Source organism: Rosa chinensis, chromosome 6 (genome assembly GCF_002994745.2).
Source record: "Rosa chinensis cultivar Old Blush chromosome 6, RchiOBHm-V2, whole genome shotgun sequence".
NCBI lineage: Eukaryota > Viridiplantae > Streptophyta > Magnoliopsida > Rosales > Rosaceae > Rosa > Rosa chinensis.
This window is the reverse complement of record NC_037093.1, coordinates 58946692-58970895: the sequence shown is the minus strand read 5'-3', so window position 1 is coordinate 58970895 and position 24204 is coordinate 58946692. Positions and strand designations below refer to the sequence as shown.

Genomic DNA, 24204 nt, shown 5'->3' with positions numbered 1-24204 from the left:
AATCCGGTGGATACTGATTTGGATCGAGCTATCAATGATCCGCCGGGTTAACGGAGCGGGTTTGGATCAATTTTTTTTTTAAGTAAACGGATTTGGATTTAGGTCGATCCGATCTATTTACAGGTCTATTTGTTCTATGTAAGTATACATTATGAAATCGATGTAAACCAATTGGTAGAACGTACAATTTCTAGAGCGGCACACGAGAGCTCCGGAAAAGGTAAACTTTCGCTAAGATTATCATCGCTGGATTAATTAGCCTAGTTAATTATCTGTCGACCCTCTTTATAAAGTTTACCCTCATTTGGCTAAGCTCCCTCCTTTGGGAAATATTGTGAAAAGTTTATCATGTTTGATTAAGCTGTATGAATGGAGAACAAGAACCCATAATGGCTTAACAAGAACCCATAATGGCTTAAAGGGCAGAGACGTGCACGGACAATAGTATCAACTCTACATATCGTAGCCCCCAGTTTTGTGTACAATTTACTGGGCGATATGATAGATGAGGAGAAAAGTAAAGAAAAAGCTGGGAGAAACCCAAGGACATGTATAATAGACCAACCATTGCAGGTTTCAATGATGCTGTGTTTATTGCCCTTTCTTCTTTTATGTCACACCAGCAGGTGCTCTAGTACTAGTTTGCATGGCATTGATGTACGTATAGTACTACTGTTTCTATCAAAAAAGAAAAACGAAAAAGATAATCATTAAAGAACTGGATGAGAGATCGAGCTCTAGGCAAAGACTCATTGATGTTCTCAAATCCTTCTAACCAGAGTATTCACACGAGGGAAAGGTCCAAATTACATTAACAGATAGGCAAACTCCTTGCAGCGGTAAACCATCTCCCTGAGATCGTGGACTAGCTCATGATCGGTCAAGTTAGTCTACTAACTTCACATGAGATGGAGAGACTCAGATAAGAGGACTTTGGGGAAGTTTTTACCCATCGTCTTTGTCAAGGCATGGTAGATATATAGGAATCTAGCTGTCTTGTGACTTCGAAGATTAACTGCTTTTGGGAGTTATTTGTCCACCGGAGACAGCTGAGGAATAGTGGGACTTTTATTATAGTACATAATTTGATGAGGCTTTGGTAGGTTTTAGTCTACCAATTTGCCAATATGGGCGTCATTCTGATAAGCATTAGTTGAAAGCTTACTAATTAATGGTTTGGCAGATCAAATTTTTGATTTCATTACGGAAAATCAACAATTAGATTTTTATGTATATATGAATATATCACTTTTGAAAATTTTCTTTCAAATTGCTAATCGTTAACGTATTGGAGTAGATCAAATCAATGGATAAATCAAATCTGTCAAACATGAACCGTTCACATTCATAACTGATAAATCAATATTATGAATGTCTCAACGATTTTCAATTTGGTTGAAAAATTGCATAAATGATTTACACATGAATATCTAAACATCTAACGGTTGATTTGGGAAATATGATCGAAAATTAAGTCTCACAAAAAAATTCTCAACTAATCCTCATTTTAGTAGTCCTCATTAAAAGGGCCCCTTGCTAATCTGCTAATATTCATAGGTTGAGATTTCTAAAATATGAGTGCCAAGTTGATTTGAAATTGTTGGCAAATCATGTTCTTAACTAATTAAGCTGATGACCTTTCATCACATTAAGATGTGTTTCCTTGACGGAACAAGAAACAATTGTCATCAACTCATCATATAAAACTAAAGCATAAGTAAAGTACTGTCCATGAAATCAAATGAGATGGCAAAAAAATTCGTCGGCTAATTATCATCAATTTTTTTTTTTGACTACTTGTGGGAAGAAAGTGAGAGGTAAGAGAAAGAAGTCATCGATACCCTAATGTCAATTTTGTTTTTTTTTTCGACAAAGTAATGTCAATTTTGTTACTCTTGTGTCTCATATCAGTCTGTAGCGGGTATCATTATACTTGAATGCAAAATTTATATTCTTGTTAACGAAAATATTATAGGCACATGATTAACAAACGAGACAATGAGAGAGAATGACTTGTAAGGACTTTCCAAGAGACCAAAAGAAATATCAAGAGTGCCTCAAAAAAAAAAAAAATTTTAAGAAATATCAAGAGAAATTGGAAGAACCGAGCCTACAAAAACAAAACATGTCACATGTTAATGCAAGAATACAATGAATACATATGACAAATATTGTCGTATACATGGCATCTAATGATGCAGCAGGACTTAATCAAAATTCAATTCACCAAATCCTAATACTATCAATTAATCATTTTCGTTTAAGTGTTCCATTCCAAGTATCATTCATATTTCTCTCACATTTTTTGGGTCGCTTTTGTTTCATTTTCATTGTGAAATGAATTGCTTCCATACACCCAACTGGTGACCAGAGAGCGACCCAATTTTAGGTCCCAACCACCCAACAGTCCAACACCTTGGAATATATACCACCATCTTAACCTCCAATATTTCCAAACAAGCTTTTGAGTCATATTAAAACATAATTCTAAGAAACTACTCAATCAAATTACCAAGTAGTAATATTTGATCGTGAATAAAATCATAACATTCAACTCAAAACTAACTAAGAGGGGAAAAAGGCTAAAACATTGTTAAAATGTATGACTATAAATACATGACATGACATGACATCTTAACGACTTCAACAAAACTTACCGCCCCATTAGGGTTTTGACCATTTGATCGATATATGTGTTCCTGCATGCTACTCAGTCTGTCTTTGGAAAAAACGTGCATCTAATCAATCAAATCGCTTGCCTTGTTTGACTGTTGCTATTGTTTTCCAATTTCTTGTTGGTGTGTTTGGATAGAGAATGACTAGTACTTCAAGATCGGCCAATTGGCCAAATAATTATAAACATGCATGAAACTAAAACATCGATCACAAAATTGAATTGAAATATTAAAATTGACGATGGGGATGAGAGGTGACTACTTGAAACAAACAGTTTTAGGGTCGGAGAGATCTCCCATCTTTCATTTTCACAAAGTACAAATCTAGGCGAGCTCTGAGAAGTTGAATTGATTGGAGATGTTAGGAGAGTGAGAGACAAATAAGATTTCCCCCAAGTAGCCCCAATTCTTTACTGTTTAACAGCACATGATTTTGTCTTTGGCTTTGCTCGACTTTGTTAAGCTCAATCAGTCGGTTAGTTTCACTAATTCATCTTTTACATTCGAATTCAAGTTTTTGTTTTTGAGAATGGGGATTAATCATGTTAAGGGCATCTCCAACAGACTCCTTATGTCAAAATAATAAACTTTAGTTAATTTTAGGATAATATTTCACTCCAACATAATAACTAAACAAAAGTTAAATTTAACTTTTGCTAAATCTCTAGCTATATTTAGCTAGAGACGAGAGAGAATTTAACTAAAAGTTATATTTTCTAATGTTTAATTTAATTTAGCTAAAGATTTATCTTATCTTGCTTACTTATATATCTCTTTTAGACAAATATAGCTAACAAAATAACTTCATTGTTGAAGATGCTCTAACTTATACTAGTACAGCAGTACATTTGATCCTGAACTCGAACATGACATTTAGGAAGGAAAAGCGTATTGCTCTAAAAAGTGTGCTGTTTGATTACAATTACGTGGATTATATGTACAAAAATATCCGTGATTGAAGTTGAAATTGGAATATCAATGTGGCTCTTGTTGCGTGAATCTACAAATTTTCAGTCTTGTCAGTTAGAGAACGGCTCAAATTAAAAGTTAATAGATCAATAAAACAAAGTGATTGTTTATCAGAACATCAAGTGACAAGTATAATTGAAGAAGAAAAAAAGGTCCACAGACAAGCATGCCATATTGCCATCAACCCTCTTTTCATGAGATTAATAGATAAGATAGGTAACCAAAATCAGCAAAATATTTCCAAAATTGTTCAGTGCTTTATTTTCAACCTAACCAAAAGTAGCAAAACTTATGGGTCCAGTTGTTTTGCAATGATTTTAGGCTCATTAAGATGTTACACAATCGTTAATAGAAGCTTAGATGACATTAGGTTTTGCATGATTGTCTATGCAAATGCTTGAGCTGCACAAGGCAACTTTTGAGCATCACAACCATTCACCAACACACATTTTTTATCTTACAACAAGTGAAGTCTTCTGAACCTTTCATTTATGGAATTTTTTTCGCAAAACCCTGACTTAAAGTGAGCGCGACCTGCCCTTCTTTCATTTATAGAGAACACAACTCAAAACCTCTCATTTATAAAGAAAAAAACTAAACGGTCATTAGTTTTAACAAAATATGTGAGTCCAGTGCAAAAGCCCAAAAAAAACAAAGCACGGGCCCAAAGAAATAAGAAAAGAAAAACTACTACTTTTGTTGCAAACTACGAAATGGTTGATGAACAGACTTACAAACCAAAAAGGCAAACAAATGTTGAACCCAAGGTTTTAAATCTCTGCGATATTTCCGATATATCCCATGATATCTCATTTTTTCGACGGACCGATATATCTAGGGAGGTAAATATCTTATCTTTTACCGTTTATGCGAAATTTCTCCGACATCGTCAAATATCCCCGATATATTAGATATTTGCGATATATCCCTGATAAAGTGAAGAAATATCTGTAAAATTTGAGGTAAAAATAAAAGAAAAAACTCGGTAATTCTCTAAATGAAAATCTGTGTGAAAAGAGATCTCCTAAAGGCAAATCTGACTATTTGAGTGAGGAGAAATCTCTTCAAGGTGAATCTAGGTGAGTAGAAAATCCCCTCAAGGCGAATCTAGGTGAGGAAAAAAATCTTCTTAAGGCGAATCTTTACCTCGGAGAAATAACCACAAGGTGATTTTGGGTGAAAAGTAATTCTCTAAAAGTCTAAATGCAAATCTGTGTGAGGAGAGATTTGATACTATGTAGTCTATGACTATGTCTGTAACTTTGTATGTAGTTTGTAGGGTTATTATCACAAATGGTACCTGAACTTATCCTCTATTTTATCGATGGTACCTGAACTTCAATTTTGATCACAACCAGTACCTGAACTTTTCGATTTCATTTTAAATGGTACCTAACGCCACCTTTGATAACTATTCAGGCCAAAAAAGCCAAATCTAAAAAAACAAAAAAACAAGTTTAAGGCAAGTCTATTACAAAAAAATCATCACTATATATGATTGCAACCCTCGAAATCATCAAAAATCATCACTATGATCGCCTCCCATGCCGTTTTTAGTCGGAATAGTGATCGGAGGTGGCTCTAGGTACCATTTAAAATGAAATCGAAAAGTTCGGGTACTGGTTGTGATAAAAATTGAAGTTCAGGTACCATCGATAAGATTGAAGTATAGTTCAGGTACTATTTGTGATAATAACCCTAGTTTGTAACTCTGTAGTTTAATAATAGAAAGAAGATAAAGCCATAAAGGTTCAATTATTCAAATGAGGCCAAATGACATTGCAAAAGGAAGTCAAGGAACCATATATGGATGACATAATGAGAAGAGAGTGCAAAGTACGGAGTATTAAATTTTAGCTATGCATCTTGAAAAAGTGAGGAATAATGAAGCTACTGTGTAGTCTGTGAGTGTATAGTCTGTAGTTGAATAGTATAAAGAAGCTAAAAATTCAAATGTTAAAGTAACTATCAAATGGAATAGGTGAATAAGTATATAGATGAAGTTGATTTTGATCATGCCACCCAAGATGAAGACTACGGAGTGAGAACAGCTGGTCGTGGTGCTCAAGAGAAGACCCGATATGGGAGGAGGACTAGAGGTGCAACTGATGATCAAAGTACCCCATCTGATGTTTCTTCAATTGCCTTAAGTTTTGACTCTATCAGTTTAGGCACAGAGCGCAGTGAGATCTCAAATGAATCTCATGAAGGCAACAATCAATTTTTTTTTTTTTTTTTTTAGGGCAACGGAAGACTAATCCATTGATAGAAATCATGACGACCGCACTCGGTCAAGCAAGGGTACAAACACCCCTCATATTACAATGCATGCTCACGAAGAGAATAAATCCTAAAGAAAACCAAAGAAACTAAAGTCTCTACTCCAACAAGACTAAAATCCTAAAGGAACTGCAGAAAACAAAATACAGAATTTGAAAAAAACTCTCTAACCCTACCATGCCCTAAACATGGCGCCACTATCTTGAACATCTTGACGCCTAAGACCCTCTTGGTGTACGTCGCAACAAACAACACAGCCACAGCAACACGCTAGAAACAAAAGTAGGACTAAGAGCAGGACAAAACCACCTCCCAAAAAGCCCAAACCAAACCAAACCGAAACAAGAGAGAAAAGGGGAACTGGACAAGAGGCCCAGTTCACCAGATTGCATCCGCAGCCCAGAAAGGCAATGGCCCAAAGCCCACTGCCGAAACCCTACGTCCCCATCACCCAGGTTGGCCTGATCTGATCCTTCCAGGAGGCAACCCCCACTCATCACCGCTCCGGTGGCCGACCGCGGCTCTCCACCATCAGACCAATCTGGAAGAGACTGCGCCTTGGGCCTAACCTGGAAGACAACCGCACCTGTTGTCGAAGGAACCTGAAAGCCAAACCAGCACCGCCTTCAAGCACCTCCTCCGGCAACCCGATCAAAAACCTTGCCGCTAAGACAATATCCACACACCACCGGCGCCGAGTCCTTGTTCCCAAGACCCTTGTTGCGACCACAACGATCAAAGACCACCTCTTACCGATCTACACCCGAGATCCGAACTAGAAAACTTGATCCTCCGGTTCCAAAGCCGTACCACCAAAGCAGAAGCGACCCAAGCAGCAGGTTAACACCTACCCTACACGACCAGCGAGCACCGAACGTCGTTGCCGCTGCCGCCTACCACGCAAGCCCAGGGTTTGCAGAGAGAAACCCTAGGGAGCGGCTTTGAGAGGCTTGACCTTCTTCAATTAAAGGACACCATTATCCATGTATGTCAAGGCAACAATCAATTTGGTTATGATTCTTATGGATATAATCAATATGGAGAAGTATATGATCAGTCATCCAGTTTGGTTCATCCTTATTATCCCTTTATAAGGGAAACAGTCGGCAACTCTAAAGAGATCTATAACTATCATAAGAGATCTATAACTATCATGTCCATCACTACAATTCGCACTATATGGGTCATATATCTTGGTCTGATTATTGCATTTTTCGTAGACCAACGAGCGGCTTTTCAATCGCCTAGAGTCTCTTTTTGGATGTAGATGAAGTTAGCATTCATATTTATTTATATGTAGTTCTAAATTTCTAATAAATTGACTTTTTTCAAAAACGATATTTTCGTACCTTGTATTCCCGATATTTCCGATATCTCCCTTTTTCAAAGTACCGATAGATATGAAGATACCGATATTTAAAACCTTGGTTGAACCCCATGATAAGAACTCTGAATACATTATTTGGTAGAAGCCAGTGACAGTTTTTTTTTTGGTCGAGTAGCCAGTGATAGATTGAAGATAGTAAGAGCGTATTTCACAACAGGTACTCTGAATGTAAATATACAACAAGGTAACACCCTAATGATATGAATTTGTTTCCGGAACTCGATAAAATAGGAGACGGGTCCCCAGCACATCTCAAGAATAATGACCATAACTCCTGCCGTTGCCTAAAAAAAACCAGCATGATTTGCTGAAACTGAAAGCATCATCTCTCTACCCTAACATACTACAATTTGAGCTGCTAGTCCAATTGACATTACAAGTGGGACGAACCATTTATGCAGTGCCAACAACCCGGACATGATATGGAGGGCCACGACAGAAGATCGGCTCATCAGAGGATTTGGTTCTTGCACGAGCCCTGAGGATATCATTAGCATCTTCGATCATGGCAGCCGCTATTAGTGTGTACTCCCCGGGGACGAGAAAATACAAAGAGAAAGAATGCTTGATTTCTTCAAGCGGTGGAACCTCCATGGTTATCCCACCCAAAACACCTACACATAATATTAAACAAACCCCTTCAGTAATGAAAGAAAGAAATCGCTTTATAATAACAAACAGTAGAGGAATAACAAAACTAAGAAGGTTGAATTAAGCAACATTACCAGAACATAAGACAGTTGCATTTGCACACTCTACACAATCCTCTCCCGCAACATCTCTGCACACAACGTTAAGACTCATCTTGATTAATTCCTTTGTGTTGTTACGAACCATAACTTCCATTGGAGTCATTTCATGCGCCATCACAGATCCTTTAGAAGCAGAAGAGTCAACTTGATCATTGGATTCTTCATGGGAATCAATATTTTCAGCTCCAGGGCCATTTCTGGAAAGCCTGAAGCAAAATGTTAATGGGTCTGGCAGCAGTACATCCATAACAGATGTCTGAAGGGCAGCCTGTACAGCATCCTTGATATTTAATTCTCCAGAGCTGTTTCGCCCTGATTGCCACCTAACCTTTATTCTAGATATAAGGTTCTTGATAGAGGCATTAAGTTCAGCTTTCGTATTCCTTTCTGAAAAGCTATAACTTCTGCCACTCCCATCAGCTTGATTATCTTTTACAAAAAAAGAATCATCAAGAACAGGCAATTTAAAATGCTCCAGTGGTATCAGTACCCTCGCAGAACAATCTCGATCAATTCTTGTTTTAGGGTAACCATACTCAGTAGCATCTCGATCAACGGAGAGGCTATGCTCATGATCAGTGTTCTCCAGTTGGACTGAAACACTAATTTCAAAGACAACATCAGTTGGATTAGACAACTCAAGTTCAAGGAAGCGTAGTCCCCAGCTTCCTCTAAAAGGATCAATTTTCACCAATCTGTCCATCTTATTTGGAGTGCCCACAGCTCCTTCAGTGAGACTATTGTCAATATGAACAGGCTTCGGAAGGTTTTCACCTACTTGTGCAGGAATCTCCATCGAGAGCAGACGAGCCTTTACAAAAGACAAACCTTGCAAAACACAAATCTGCAAAGGAACAACCAGGCGTCTGCCAGGTGGGACAACAGACTTTTCTGTTGAAGGATCTGCAGTATTTGGCAGAGTCCCTGAGAAGCAAAACAAAACAGCATCATTATCAGAGAGAAAACTGAGTATCACAAGGTAGACAAGAATTACTCTTGGAAAGGAAACAAGTAGCACTACTAAATTGCAAATGCCCTGAATCATTTCATACGCCTGGTGCCACCGCTAGTCTTGCAAACAATACATAGCATTGAAAATAGAGAGAGCATATTATATACTTGAAAGCAAATAAAACAATGCTTATTAGACAGTAATATTACACTCGTCATTTCTTTTAGTTCCGGACTCTGGGTTGACAGTGAACAAATTTTTTTAACTTACAAAGCCAAACTGTAATCTGTGCTTGTGATAGAGAAAGACCAATCATTATATATTAATGGGAACCACTGCAAGTGGCCTAGTGGTTCTTGCCTAGTTGGGTGTGCTCCCCAACCTAGGTTCGAATCCCGAAGCTGTCAAAGTGGCCAGGCACTGTGCTGCAATGCACAGTTGGAGCATTTCACATGTGCCGAAGGGGTTTATCTTGGGCCTAGGAAGCCTTTGGGTTCCCCTTGACAAAGTCAAAAAAAATTATATATTAATGGGGGCCTATCTAAAATGTACATTGCAGTAAGGACTTAAGGCCTGTCAAATCAACAGTTGGAAGGCTTGCATGAAGAATATTCCAAAATCTCAACCCAAACTTAAAACACTCATTCAACCATTTATTTGAAAGTCTTTATGGAGTCCTTATTATAAGGTCCCATGAGAGAGGCTCCCTGCATATCAAATACAAAATTTACCTGCATAATGGATCAACAATGTGGGGCTATTTCCATCCTTAGAGTGCTTAAAGGCACTCCTGCCAGCAGCAGTATCTGCATCCGCTAAGACAATTCGCCAAGCTTTTAAAGTCACAGGAATTGTCACTTCTGCTCCAGGCCTCAAGGGAAGGGCAGATTTTAAGGTTTCAGATGCAATAAAGAGAACAGAATCTTGGTGTTTTCCAGATAGCGATACATGGACTTGCTCAACTGGAACTGTACCAGCATTAGCCAGACTTATCCATATATCACGAATTTCACCTTCGTGTAGAATGATTGCACCATCACCACCAACAACACGTGAAACCAGTAATGGCAGTGGCGGTACTACAGAAATACTTGGAACAGATATATTTTTCAACCTTGCAGACCCACAACATCTGAAAGGGTCAGAAAGAACAAGTCCTTGTGTAGCTCCAAGGAGTAGATTGTCAACATCCTTAAACAGGTGTTCAGTAATAACACCAAAGCAGTGGACGGTGCAACCAGGAATTGTCACTGGCCCCACTGAAGTTGGGATCCCTGATAAAGTGACCACCTTTGATGAATTGGGTGGAAGATTTACAGTGACTGGAAAAGCATCAAAATTTCCTGAAGGCACAGAGAGATATATACTATCGACCCTCAAATCAAAGCCGCATGGGTTTGCCAGTTCCACCAAAATCTGAACTGGTTCTCCAACAATCCAAATCAGCTCCTGTTTGCTGTTATTGCTTGGCTCTCCCTTGCTGAATGGCGTATAAATAAAAGGCCCAGTATTAGCAGCTCCAGCCCACCAGTCTTCTCTTGCAGGATTGCGCTTTACAATGTCCATTTGTGAGGGATGGAGAGGAAAAGAATACAACCTAGAAGCATATTACAAGACTGAATTAGGATACCACACAAAAATTAAATGAACTCTAATGAGATTTACATTATACTTGACAATGTAAATAGACTCTAGATTAGGATAGCACAGATTATAATGTTATTGTTATTAGGTGCATAGGATATAAAATGTTCATTTACTAACAGGAAAATGCTTAGGTACTGGTGAAGACCTAATGAAAGGTAAGGCAGGGTCAGCACAGCGAGTTCCTGATGGCAACCGATCCGCTGAATTGGAAAGTGCACTAGCAAGGCCATTTTGCCCAGCAGGTGTAATTAAAGGATAATATGATCTTAGTAGTCTTGCAGCTGCACCCCACGCAGCAAGAGGATCTCCTGCTCGGACAGCAGATAGCAGGATTTCCCTTAGTACAACCATCTGTAATGTGCTCCACTGAGACTCAAATAGAGAGACTACTGACTGATGGAGCATTTTCCCACCTTCAACAACACTTGATCCAGTTTCCTTCTGTCAGGAAATAAAAGAAAAATTAGTGAATTATTTCCCAAGAATATATGCACAATCTAAGCTGCGAAGTAAACAAGACTTATTAAAGAGAAATTACACAAGAATGTTTCTGGGAGAATAAGCCTCTCAACCTAATTCTTTATTTCCACTACAAGAGTTCCATTCTGAATTACAATAGAGAAGGGACTAAAATATGCCATTGATGGTCAGCATAGCCCAACCTCAGATGCATATACTAAACCAGCAATTGGTCTGAAAACACAATACATGCATGTGCAGAAGCCAGCAGACAAACAGAAATGCAAAATATCCAGGAATTATTTTTACTCACTTTGGGAAGAGAATCTTCTAAGGTTGAAGCTTTACTTTGAACACGATATGCTTTTGTGGTCATTGCCAAAACTTGCATTGCACTAATGGCAGCCAGTCTATTATCTTGTTGCAAATATAACTGAGCTACCTGCCTTGAGAAAAAGGCAGCTTTTCGCTGATAACCGAGAGTTCCATATAAACGAGCTATTTCAACATAAAGTACAAGTCTATCACTGGCATCAATCAGAGATTTCGCACCATCTGCTGCATTTGTTAGTAGCTCCACTACCTCCTTAGCCAGCTCACGTCTGCCAAAACAAAATAAAATTAAGTTCATAAGATGAAACAGTGCAAGTATAACTTATGTTTGATATGATATTGGTCATCCCATGTATATTCTCATATAACGTGAATGTTTATGAAGCATCTGGTTCATAGGACTTGTAGTCAGAGCGCAAGGGTTAAAATCAATACTAATGCACCAAAAAAAGAAAAGAAAAGTAAAGGCCCACAAATTTCCAGCCAGGACAATATCCAGCTAGAATGAGAGATACATGTGATGCACGTCTTTTTGTTTTAATATAAACGTGCGGATACTTGTCATTTCATTTAACAGTAATCACAAAAAAGAAGTTTATCAGGTCACTATCAAATCATATTGTGTTCATCAAGAAAGTTTTACCTGCAAAGAAACCTTGCCAATTTCAAAGTAGCCTCAAGTTCAAATGTTAAGGGTGAAACTCTGCACAGAAATGAATAATAAAGTACAGTTAAGTATTCCAGGATTCATAAGTATCAACTATACAATGCACTAAAAAGTTGCAACTACCTAGACAAGAATTTCATGAATTACCTCTGAGCATTCTCTTGTATGAACGACTTCCTGTAGTGCAAAATGACACTATTATACCGATATCTAACTTCCTCTTCCACAGCTGTATCCTTTTGGCCCATTCGATCAATCTGATAACATGTATATATATATTAAACAATCAACAGACAGTTCCAAATGGATAGAATTTGCAAGCGAGTATCGAGGACCAATTAGTCAATAGGAAATCTAAACAATAGTCAAACAGCAAGCCATGAAAGTCTGGGGGAATCATTACCAGTAATGCACAAACGCTTCCCTCCAATGCACCAGCATACCAAAAAAAATCTCCGGTCAACCTAGCAAGTTCTAATGCAGTAGAGTAATGAAGATTGGCATCAACCGGTGATCCTGCCAACAAGCAATAATCACCCATAGTCTTCTGTGCACGCCCAAGCCTCCGTTTCTTCGCCTTTATAACCTGCATTTTTTTTTTCAGGCATTACTAATTTTAGAGCCGAACACATTTAACGCAAAGAATTGCACATACAAACACCCCGCATGTACCATAAAACTACAAACACACAAAAACAGCTTAAAATTCTATAAGACACCTAGATATAAACCTCCTCTGAGTTGAGAGTAGCTTGAGAATCCAAAGGCGTCTTGACAATAGTCCCCGCAGGCTCAGCCTTAAGCACCCATTTCTCAAACTCCATTAGCAATGAGGCCGCTATGTCTTGCATCATCGTTTGCAAGTGAAACTCCTGTGTGGCCCGATCCGCCGGTGGGAACAGCATCAGGTTCCACCCTTTCTTACTCCCATCCTCCAACTGCAAAACAATCAATTTAAAATCAGATAAGGAGCCAGATTCCTAAGCGCCGTAAGGTGCAGCTAGCTAGCAAAAATTCAATTAATCCTGCACATAAATCCCTTCTAGTTGATAAAATTACTCCTTAGAACTTTAAGTTTTGAAGTTCATATCTTAGAATTCAATAAAATCAAAATCGAAAGCTCATATAATAATAAGCAGAACCTAACAGTTGATTCGAAATTGAGCTTACACACCTGAGAATCGGCGGGGCAGAAGGCAAAGCAGCGTTCGACGAGTGCGGCAGGGTAGGCTCTACAGGCGGAATCGAATTGATCCATGACGGAGCCGAGATCCGGGGAGGAAGGGCAGTGGCAGATTCCGATGACGGCAAGGGTTTTGCGGTTGGACTGGAAGTCCTCCCAGGGGCTGGGAGGGGCGCCGCCGAGGACGAACTTGAAGCGGAGGCTGCCGGAGTCCCAGGGCTGGTGAGCGAAGGGCGACTTCTGGTGCTCGGTGTAGAAGGAGCTGACGGCGGAGAGAGGGATCGACTGGTGGCGGAGCAGCATGGAGTGGTAGTCGCGCAGGAGGACCGGGGGCACGTGGCCGATGGGGAGGACCGCCACGCGGATCATGGAGCTGGTTTCGATGCTCACGTCCGGCTCCATTTCGGATCGGAGTTTAGGTTGAGTGTGATGGAGTCAAGCGTAGTGGATTGGGAGCATGAGAGTGAGAAATGGGGGTCAGATCGGTGATCGGAGTGAGGGAGTGTGAGGTTTGGTGTTGGTGTTGGTGTTGGTTATGGTTATGATTAAGAGGGAGAGGAGGGAAAGGTGTTATTAGGTGACTTTGGTCCTCGTATAAGTAAAGTTTAGTCCTTTATTTATTTATTTACATTTTGGACATTGGGGGAAAATCTGACTTCATTGATATTTGAACAATACTGTAGCAAAAATAACTCTTTGTTTAACTTGAGAAATTATGTTAGAATTGGATTAAGTAATACATAAAGGAATAATTAATGGAAAATAAGAAAAATAAAAATATTTGTTTAATTTAAATTTTATATCTATACATAAGTCACTCTTCTGTTTCAACTAATATAGTTTGGATATTATGAAACTCATAACTAAAAAAACTAGTGTTGTTTGAATATTATGAAACTCATAACTGAAGACTTGTAATTTCATTTTTTGCTTTTGGTCTTGTCAATTTCGACAGAATGAGCTCATTATTATGATTCACTAAGCTTGTGTTGAATCGATAAGGAAAAGAGCTGCTTTCTAAGCAGTTAGGTGACTTTTTCAACTATTGGGATAGCTTAAGCTTACAAGCATTGAGGATACCGCGGGCAATTGCGTGGGCTCTCGACAACCCCCATATTGTTGGAAGAAGTTCGCGCACGTGAGCCTGGGTTGGGCTTTGGGTTCAGCTCTAGGTTTTTTGGATGTAAGCTCTTATAAGCCATTGGCTTTGGACCTTAGGGTGTGGGGCTTGAGGTGGTGGTTGTGCGAACACAACCCAACCTCACCCTTTAATTGCCATTCTCGTAGTCCAAGCTAGAGTTGGGACTACTTAGATAATACTCATAAGAGCTTTTTGAGGAGTAGTCTATTGAAACGTCAAATATTGTTCTTGAGATTTGTCATTCTTATCTAAGTCTATTGTTTTAGTAAGAGCGTTATGTGTTTTTTTAGATGTACAATGTCTGCCTAGGCGGGATACAAAGTAGACTAGTATTTCCTTTAAAGGTGATTTGCTTCTCTAGTGGGTTTACTAAGTGATCATTCTAGGTGAGTCGGATGTGCTTAATTTTTAAGTGTTAGTACTCTTGTAACAAGTAGTCTTTGTACTATTATGATCTCTGGTCATTTTAATTATTACAATGAATGTTCTTCCCGTCAAAAAATTAAACTTGTGTTAAATTTGTTTACAACTTCTAACTCAGATAAAGTTGGCCACTTAATGTTTGCATCACGTTTAATTTTGCTCTACATCACAAGTATAACTTTTATAATTCAACACAACTCTTCCTCGTATTCCGACCCAAAATTACTAGGGATGTAAATTGTAATTTAACATTGTTCTTGGGCATAGATGCAAAAGTATCACTGAAAAACATGTTTTTGTTTTTGGTCGAGGGGAGAGACTGAGAGGGTACTAGATGATTCAAGGTTAGATTCACCTTCGCGCCTTATTCTTCCATTTGGAAACAAAAACCCTAGCGGCACTGCAACGGAATCCGAATTCAGATTCAGAGCAACCTCATCTTCTACGTTTCCAAATTTTGGCGCGCTACCATGGCGGACCAACCGGACCAGTCCTCTGCTGTTCTTCAACAGATCCTAACCTCACTCTCCCAACCAGCTGATCCACCACAAAGCTCGGTCTCGGAGCTCGTCGACTTCCTCAATTCAACCTCCGCTCAATCAGTCCCGGACAACGAAGATTCAGAAGCCACCGCCTTCCGAACCCTCACGCAAGTTCACCAATTCATCTCTTCTCAGTCAGACCAGGTTCAATTTCATCTAAACTCATCGTCTATTTCAATTCCAAACCCTAACATTGATGTTTTACGAACTGTTGGTTGATGTGTCAGGCGATCTTTGATCAGCTCTTGTTTGAGTTGCCGAAGGCCGTTTCGGAGTTGGGAGGTGTTTCGGAGAGGTGCCTGGAGGTGTTCGAGAGCATTATCGATCGGTTTGTATCAATGTGTGGTGCCAGAGACATCCTTTCAGTTCTTGGCGAAGTATGTGGCCTTTACTGCTTTATTTCAGCTTAATATTTGTTGGGGTTTTAGTCTTTTGATGATGTTAAATTGTAATTTGGCTCAGGCATTGGCTTACCTAACTATGAAAGGCGGGGATTATGGCTATGTTGTGCCTCTTTTCTCGGTGTTTTCTAAAGGTGAGTTCAATGAGCTTCCTTCCCTGACCAATGTGTAGATTCATTATCTATATCATTTATGGAATTGGTACAAATTGAGTTGTTGGTGGCGATATGTCTTCTTTATTTTATATGCTCTTTTGTTCCTGTGTGAGACAACAATGTCAGTAAATTCTGCAGAAATTAATGTTACATGTTCTATGCTAGCAATAATAGCTTCTTCTTTGGGTTGTGACTGAGCTTTAGTATTCCCATTTCTGCTTTATTGGTTGTCCTTGAGCTAGAATGGTGTAGAGAATGCTGGTGGGGGTGAGGTGAAGGTAGTATTTTAAATTTTTAACTGAGTGGAAAGGTTGAGAAAGCATAAAAGAGGTTCTGCACCTGAGTATTGTGTGCTCATTTCACTTAAGACTTGCTGGAGAAGTTGGTTGCAGGGGAAAACAGGGGTCTTTTATTGAACATCTGGAGAAGCAATCTCCTGCTAGTTGAAGATCTGTTGGTCTTTCTTTAAAAAATTAAAAAAAAAATGTATATATGGATCTTCCCCTTATTAAATGATTTGTAATCCGTTGATGGCTGTCTTAAGGGCCAACCAAGTAAGAAACTTGGAATTTCTATCCTTGGGTTTCTGATAGCACAGTGCCACTGAATTGAACTTTCTCATGCTTTTGGATCACAGTTCACATTTTTTTGTGGTGCTGTTTCTCGCTTATTCTCGAACCAAAATGGCATGATCGTGATTATGAAACTATGTTTTTTTTTACCTGCTGAGAGGGCTAAAAAAATTTGTACTTTATTTTCCTTCTTACTTTCAGTATTTCCTTGCCTTAAGAGGCGTCACTTTGAGCAAGTAAAAGAAGCTACTGGAATTATCCTCAAAGTTTTGAAGACCGTGTCTTTGGAGTTGGAAGATGAAGCAGAATTACAAAAAATGTTTGATAGAGCCGTGGGCATTGCTAATTCCATACATGCAGTTTGCTTGAAGTTGGTCAGTGACAGTTTGGTAGTTGGTTATTCTTGCTTTACAGATATTCACTGGATTCTTTGTATATTCTTAGATCCTGATAATCTTTTTGTTCCATGCAACAGGAAGGAGGAGTATATGAAAAGCTTTGTGCTCTTCTTGGTCTTTATGTCTTAGAAATTATGGTTGGCATATCTCCATCTCTAAGTTCAAGTTTGACTGTCATGTTAATCTGTGCTATATCTACAGAAGTGCCCATCTAAAGTGCTGGATTTTATCATATATTTTGATTTACTTTCTATATGTCTCTCAAATTACACCTTTCATGCGCAGGCTCTTGTCAGCATGAATTTTGAAGTTTTAAGTTCGCAGCCCTTTGTGCTGCAACTGTCTAGTTTCTTCCCGTTTTGTGGTTTGTCATATCTTGGCTTAATTACTGGGTCTAATGTTGACAAAATAAGTAGGATTGTAATACGAGGTAAATTCCATTAATCACTATGAGTACTTATCCATTATATGATATAATACTGTTTTTTTAATCCAATTTTTAGACCTTGATGTTTCTTTTCTTGTGTCTTGTTTTTGCGCTCAGACGATGAAGATTTACATGTTGATTGTTTCTCCGACGTCAAATGTGGTGCATCTGTTTCAGGTTTATGTTTGTGAATGTTGGTTGTTCCTTTTCTCTTTGTATCAATCTTTTTCTAGCTTGACACTTTTCCGCCTCAACTTTCTGTTGCTTTGATGAAGTGATTTGGGGCCATGCTTCTAATGAGGTTGCTACGGCTGCTGATGAGGATTTGACTGCTGTCAAGGTTGAACTTCAGAATAATCAGACTAAAAGGTGGCAAGCTTTTGGCATGCTCAAGCACATTCTAGCTTCTGTCAATCTGCCATGGGAACTTAAAAAACATGCAATTGATTTTCTGCTTAGCATCAGAGGTGGAAATATTTCCCCTTGTGACAAACATAGTGACTTCTCATCTGACATGGCGGGCCTTTTTGCTCTTCTGCAGGTTGTCTCTTGCCATCATTATGTATTCATCTTCTTTTTTTATCAAAGAGGAAGATAGTCTAATTTGTTTTATCTCCTTATGCTACATTTTAGGCTGTTCAAATGGTCATCATGTATACATCAGACACAGAGCTGAGGAAGAATGCCTTTAATGCATTTAAATCGGTGAGGATTTGAATTATTGTTGCCTCACGGTTTTTTTTGGCCATACAAGATAGTATGTGGCTGTTATACTTATCTCATTCTATGGTCATTTGGCACTAAGCTTTTGCTTATGATGTACTTTATAAACCATCACTAATGTTTGCCACTCAAAACCAGATTCTGGCTGATATTCCAACTTCTCATAGGTTCGACATTCTAAAGGCTTTAATCACAAAAAGTGATTCTTCATCTATGGTAAACCTATGTGGACAGTCTTCATGATATGCATGCCTTCACTTCAGTTAAAAGTTAGACTTGAAGCTAAATTAACTAATTTTGAAACTTTATCTAGAGTGCAATCCTTTTAGATATTGTTAAAGGAGAGATGCACAAGGAAAGAATGGGAAATGATGAAGCTTTGCAAGAAGAAAATAATACATATCCCCGTTCATCGTTGTGGACTGCCAGCGTCCTGGAATTGGTGGAGTCGATTCTAAGGCCCCCGAAGGGAGGACCTCCATCCTTTCCTGAGCATACTGATTCGGTATTTCTTCCACTAGCTTTGCTGGTTTCTTTTCTGATTATTTCATGAATTGCTTAAATTAATGAATTGTTCATGTATAAGCTTATTAGTGCCTTTTTGTTAAGCTTGTGCTTGCCACTTATTGTGTAGGCTTATTGATCATGTCAGCTTTTCTAAATCACATGACAATATTTGTACCATTCAACAGGTCTTAGCTGCACTCAACTTGTACCGATATGTATTGATAGCAGAATCAAGAGGTAAAATATCATCATTGAATTAATAAAGCTTGTGGTGTCTTTGTCTCTACTTTGGACATTGTACGTTATTGCTAAGTGTTGCAAGCCCCCTCAAAATTTAATCTACTTCTCACTTGTATACTCCACTCTGGTGAAAAATGGTACAGGAAAGACCAACTATACCGGAGTAGTTTCCAGAAGCAATTTACAGAAAGCCTATAATGAATGGCTTCTACCTCTGCGAACCCTAGTTACAGGCATAGTGGCAAAGAACAAGAATGAAAATAATGAGCTTGCAGGTGACACTCTGTGCACTTTTAACCCAGTCGAATTAGTTTTGTACCGCTGTATAGAGCTTGTTGAAGAAAAGCTGAAAGAGTCTACGTAAGTTGTCACCTGGATATATATCCCATTTTTGTTTCCTGTTTGCCATTCCAAATATGAGATTCTGTACCTGTACAGTTGAAAACAGTGTATAAAAAATTAGAATTACATGGGATCCTAGTAAACATGTTTGTTTTGATGATTTTGTTATATGATTTCTCAACAAGACACTCGTCTTTCAAGGATCTGTTAATGATGCCAAGAGATTTGAATCATTGAGTTCAGATTTACTTGTCTAAACCCAACAATGGCCGAGTGTTCCTGTTTAAGTGCTCCCACATGCTTTCGAGCATCGTTGAAATTTTTGCACATTCTTTCATAGCAAATAGTAATTCTAAAAAAAAAAAAAAAATTGTAAATCCATTGCTTCACAATAACCAACATATGAACTGATAAGTAAGAACATTTTAGTGCTTAGAAGTTTATCGTAAAAAATTAGTAGCACAATTAAGTTCCATAGTTTAAATTTGGGAGTATGAGATTCGGCATCAAAACCCTACCGGCCTTTTAAATTTGACCAAAAAACTATTTAACAGTGAAAATTTCGGAATGGGGTAGAAGTTCTGGATCCCTCATATTCCATGCGTCGATATCATTACAATCTGCGTACGAATAACTTTCCACTTTTAAGGGACGCGTGTCCATTCAATTATGGCAGGCTTAGATTGTCCCAACTACTGCAAGTCTGCAACCTGGTCTGGTTTTAGCAATGAACCAAATCCAAACCCGCAGCGAAATTTCAACTTCAACCTCCATATAAAGGAACTTCTACTTGGAACTGCAACTCTATAATAGACGCGTCCTTATCCAGAACTCATCTGATACATCTGGTGAATAGTAAATTCAATGACACTGTAAAACTGTGAAAACTGAAAAGCGAGTCCAGCAACGTTTAAAACTACAAAGAATGGTACAACTTCTGATCTAAATAATCTGAAGAAGGATAAGTAAAACGAGGGGGTTTTTACCCCGAAGAAAAGAATATTAGAGAAAAAAGCAGGAACCTGTGTCACATAATTAACAGTCTTCTATTGCTAATATACTAAACACAAAGCCCACAAAACTTTGTCCATCCACTAGTCAACTTCCCATTTGGTAATTCTAAAACAATGGGATTCAGAGCAGGTTATATCTGTAACTTCCACTGAATGCTGCTGACACTAGTTATAGTACTTATAAAGAGCTCCCTGGCAATGTGCTATGTTACATTTGAAACACCTTTATCTAACCATCCATGCCTTGCTTTCCTCTCAGCTCATCCCGTATAGCATTTCCGAACCAGAGTCCTCCTCAAAAGGCACCATGTTCAGATCAGGCAGCACGAAAGAATTGTTCCCAGATGACGAAGCAGCCTTGTGTTCATCGCTGGAATCCAGTTGAGGATACGGATTAACATACGGTGTGGCATGTGAAAGCAAATGTGAAGGAAAGTGTCCGAAACTAGGAGGTGCTATTCTCTGATGGGGTTGACTGGCAATAGCGTTCTCCGCTCCATCAAAGTACGCAATCAAATTTGTGGCAGAAGAATGCAAGTTCAAGTCGAGCTGCAAAGCAAAAATACACTGAAATTCAGCAAAGAAGAGCCAAAAACAGGCTGAGAATTCAAGAAATGAGTTCTGAATTTTGAAAGGAATATACTTTCAGGGATGCAAATATATTCTCCATTCTATTTTTACGAACCTTGACATATATGAAAGACAAAAGGGCTTGAACCCGAAGATATAAATAGTAAAAGATATATAAAGAACAGCAGAATCACCTTCGCTCTCTTTAAGTGCTCATTTTTGGCTCTTTGCTCTTTAAAAGTAGCCTGTAATGTCGCTATTTCCTTTCTCAAATTAGTCCTTTCTTTCAACAACGAAGTTTCCTCTTCTTTAAGCTCATCATATGACTGCAAAAGAACAATCAAGTCCAAATCAAAACAAAGTAGAAGTCTATAACTGGTAAGAGAATGACAGTATTAAATTAACTCAAACCAATCTATCAAACCCCATTACTTAATTATTACATTCCTTTAACGAATCAAGAGGCAGAATAATGTGGTGGACACTGTACAAATTGTAGGTTATCTTGAAAGTGAAATCAAGTGGGTGCCAAAAACGATATTTGAGTAAAGAAAATTTGTCTTTTACCTTCTTCTTCCTTGCCCTCTTGATTCCATTGGTGGTGCTAGTGGATTCATATGTAGCAGTACCCTGAAATATCAAAGCAAAAACTTCAGCAAATACACTTACAAAGAACAAAATATAACGCAGTGTACATATCTTATAGGTTAATACAGAAACATGCAGAGACCTCAAACATCGCAATCTTTGAAAGAAAATGAACACGAACAGAAAACACTTTCAATTATTCCACCTCACAATCAGAAAATGAATTTTTTTTTTTAAAACATCAGAAAATGAAGTTTAAGTCCATCTCTTTCCTCAATCACCAATTAACCCTCTTCTCCTACAGAGCTTCACCAATTCAGACCTTTACATCCTCTCCCAATCTCCCATCATCTTTCAGGCCACATCATGAATTTCCACGTGGCCACACATGAAAGAGTCCCATAGTTTATACCTACCTCACGTGACCTCCTCACAACTCACGTGACCTCACTTCGCCATTGGCCTCCATATAAATATTTGCCTCTCTCTCGCTCGCTGACAACTCCAGCTACCTTCACACCGAATCCAAACCCCTTTCGAAAATTAAAAATGATTAAATTTAAAAACAAAAACAAAAAATATTACAAGCACCATAGCCACCCGCACCAAACTATTCACAACCATCAGATCCGCATTCAAAAACGAAATCCACCAACCGACCGCCCCGATTAACAACCGGGTTTTCCTGGATCTCCAGAAAGTGCAACAAGGCATTATTCAAAGAAAGACGAAGGTCTATCCTAAGACCGCTCGACACCGCCCCACAGGGGATAATTACTCGCACACCAATTCACAAATCAAAGCAGCAACCCCCACTAAAAACGCCGCACCAAACCGAACGAGGACCTATCGCAAAGCCAAAACCCGCTGGGCCCCACCGCGCCTTGAGAATAGGGCCCCACGTCACCACACCCTATCTAGTCTATTTATATGACCGAAACGCCCTCGCTTCTGCCGCTCTGCCCGTACTTTTGACTCAACGCGGCACTCAAGTTTGTCGCAAATAGAGAAGGATTCAGAAGAGAAGGAAACTTCGCAGCGGAAGAAAATTGGAATGACCGGACTGTCCTTACCGCCACCGAATCCCGTGGTGGGGGTTTTAGGAGGGTAGTTTTGTAAATCTGGAAGGTAAACAAAGAATGACAGGTGACCGGCAAAAGGAGCGAGACGAAAACGTGAGGGAGTGTCTCGATCTGACGTATCACGTGAGGAAAATGAAAAAGTAGGCCATTTTTGGTCGTAGAGAAAAATATGAACGACACCGTGAACGGTGGCCGCCGACGGTTGACCACCGCAGATCATCTAAAAATCTTTAGGAGAGAAACAAAATGACCTTGTCAGCATGTGAGTAGGAGGCAATTTAGCAGCTGAAGAGACGACAGCGAAAAGTGAGACGCAAACAGAAACGTCGGTTTCGAAATCGGGATTTTAAAACGGAAATACATGGTAAAAACGGAAGAGGATGAAGGACAAATATGGTAAAAAAGAATATAAAAAAAAGCATGAGAACGGCTTCTCTTCCAGAAGACACGAATGCTTCATGGACGCGACGATGGACACACGAAAAGTCCAGAAGGCAGCTCCACCACACTGAGCTAGACGCGAATAGAAACACTCGCCGTGGGTATTTCGGTCAACCGATGAAACAAACACAGCCTTCACAGAAAAGAGATCAGCCAGCGACAAATCCAAACACACAAAAAGCAAAAAAATCAGAGAGAGAGAGAGAGTGAGAGAGCGAGAGCTAGACCTTGGATCTGGGGCGGCTGGACTCTTCGAATCCATCGGCAGTGCCGGAAGGCGAGCCGCCGCCGCTGCCGCCGCTCCAGGAAAGCGGCGTGGTGGGGCTGCATCTAGTCGAGTCGTCCTTCTTACTGTTGTTCCTCCGGCAAACGGCGTCGCATCTCGAGGAAGACGCCGCCGACCCCGACGCCTTGCTGCGTGGCAGCCGGAGACCCCACCGCGGAATCACGGACTTGGCCGTGAAGGGATAGTGGAGAAGCGGAGACGACGAGGATGACGCCGCTCGCGACTCCTTCAGCCGCAGCAGTAGCTCGACGACGAGGACGTCGTCGGTCATCGCCGCACTCGTCCACTCGTCCTTCGCCACCAGCATCGAGACCTTTCAGAGAGAAGAGATGGAGGAGGCTTTAGAGAGAGAAGGAAAAGGAGGAGGTTTTAGAGAGAGAAAGGAGAGTGGCGGATGAAGAATGAGAGAGAGAGGTTGGGTTTTGAAATATATACATATGAGGGGAGAGGGGAGGCGTGGTGTTATATTATGTGTGGTGAAGAAAGTGGAGCTGATTCCAGTTTTTTTTTTGTTCTTCTCTTCGTTGGGTCTCGTTGGGTATGTTTGCGGGGTGGGTCTGGGCGACTCTGACTCTTTTTCTCTCTTTTTTTTATTTTCTTCTTTTTTTGGTACGGGTTTTTTATTTTATTATCCTTTTTTATGGGCTGGGCCCCACCCTGGTGGCGTGTGTGACGCTGACAAAGTTCGTTCGTGGGTTGTGAATACCCGACCTGTGTTCCATGACCCGTGACCCGTGAACCGTGGCCCATTAACTAGAAGCACAGGCAAAGGGAAGGGAGGAAAAGTGATGACCCATTCAACATTTTCGGCCTTGTCTTTCTTGTCTGTCAAGTTGTTAACCCGATTCCGAATGCTTATAACACAGAGATAAAGAATGTTTTAGGTCACGAATTCTTTCGTTCATTTTTCTAATTTTGTTTGTCCATTCTTCTAAGTTCTTTGCTTCCACCATTCTATAAATGGTAATAGCTATTTAATAATTTCATTACGTCAAATTCTATGATTAATTGACATTTTGACTAAATGTGTGTAATTCATAATCTTAAGA

At 39.5% G+C, this 24204-nt stretch overlaps 3 protein-coding genes across 5 annotated transcripts; 1 reads left to right on the top strand and 2 right to left on the bottom strand.

Annotated features, from left to right (window-relative positions):
- Window positions 1-7406: 7406 nt before the first annotated feature.
- On the bottom strand, window positions 7407-13873 carry LOC112170170 (trafficking protein particle complex II-specific subunit 120 homolog). Of its 3 annotated transcripts, none has more exons than XM_024307356.2 (10): window positions 13296-13873; window positions 12853-13059; window positions 12525-12707; window positions 12269-12378; window positions 12098-12157; window positions 11435-11723; window positions 10808-11100; window positions 9747-10612; window positions 8037-8987; window positions 7407-7925 (listed from the first exon to the last, which is right to left on the bottom strand). In XM_024307356.2, exons 1-10 carry the CDS (start codon window positions 13704-13706, stop codon window positions 7705-7707), a joined length of 3591 nt encoding a protein of 1196 aa, XP_024163124.1. In that variant the 5' UTR covers window positions 13707-13873; the 3' UTR covers window positions 7407-7704. The 3 variants fall into 3 exon arrangements, with proteins under 3 accessions (XP_024163124.1, XP_024163123.1, XP_024163125.1); XM_024307355.2 differs by having other exon boundaries at window positions 10808-11103; window positions 13296-13872; XM_024307357.2 differs by lacking the exon at window positions 13296-13873 and having other exon boundaries at window positions 10808-11103; window positions 12841-12982.
- Window positions 13874-15133: 1260 nt separating this feature from the next.
- Window positions 15134-19359, top strand: LOC112170440 (aberrant root formation protein 4). Its single transcript, XM_024307735.2, has 13 exons — window positions 15134-15554; window positions 15638-15787; window positions 15873-15945; window positions 16740-16912; window positions 17014-17073; window positions 17222-17366; window positions 17481-17540; window positions 17639-17904; window positions 17997-18068; window positions 18225-18302; window positions 18400-18591; window positions 18779-18830; window positions 18977-19359. Exons 1-13 carry the CDS (start codon window positions 15339-15341, stop codon window positions 19195-19197), a joined length of 1758 nt encoding a protein of 585 aa, XP_024163503.1. The 5' UTR covers window positions 15134-15338; the 3' UTR covers window positions 19198-19359.
- A 697-nt stretch (window positions 19360-20056) lies between these two features.
- Window positions 20057-23612, bottom strand: LOC112170441. Its single transcript, XM_024307736.2, has 4 exons — window positions 23097-23612; window positions 21326-21388; window positions 20953-21084; window positions 20057-20737 (listed from the first exon to the last, which is right to left on the bottom strand). Exons 1-4 carry the CDS (start codon window positions 23460-23462, stop codon window positions 20444-20446), a joined length of 855 nt encoding a protein of 284 aa, XP_024163504.1. The 5' UTR covers window positions 23463-23612; the 3' UTR covers window positions 20057-20443.
- Window positions 23613-24204: the final 592 nt, after the last annotated feature.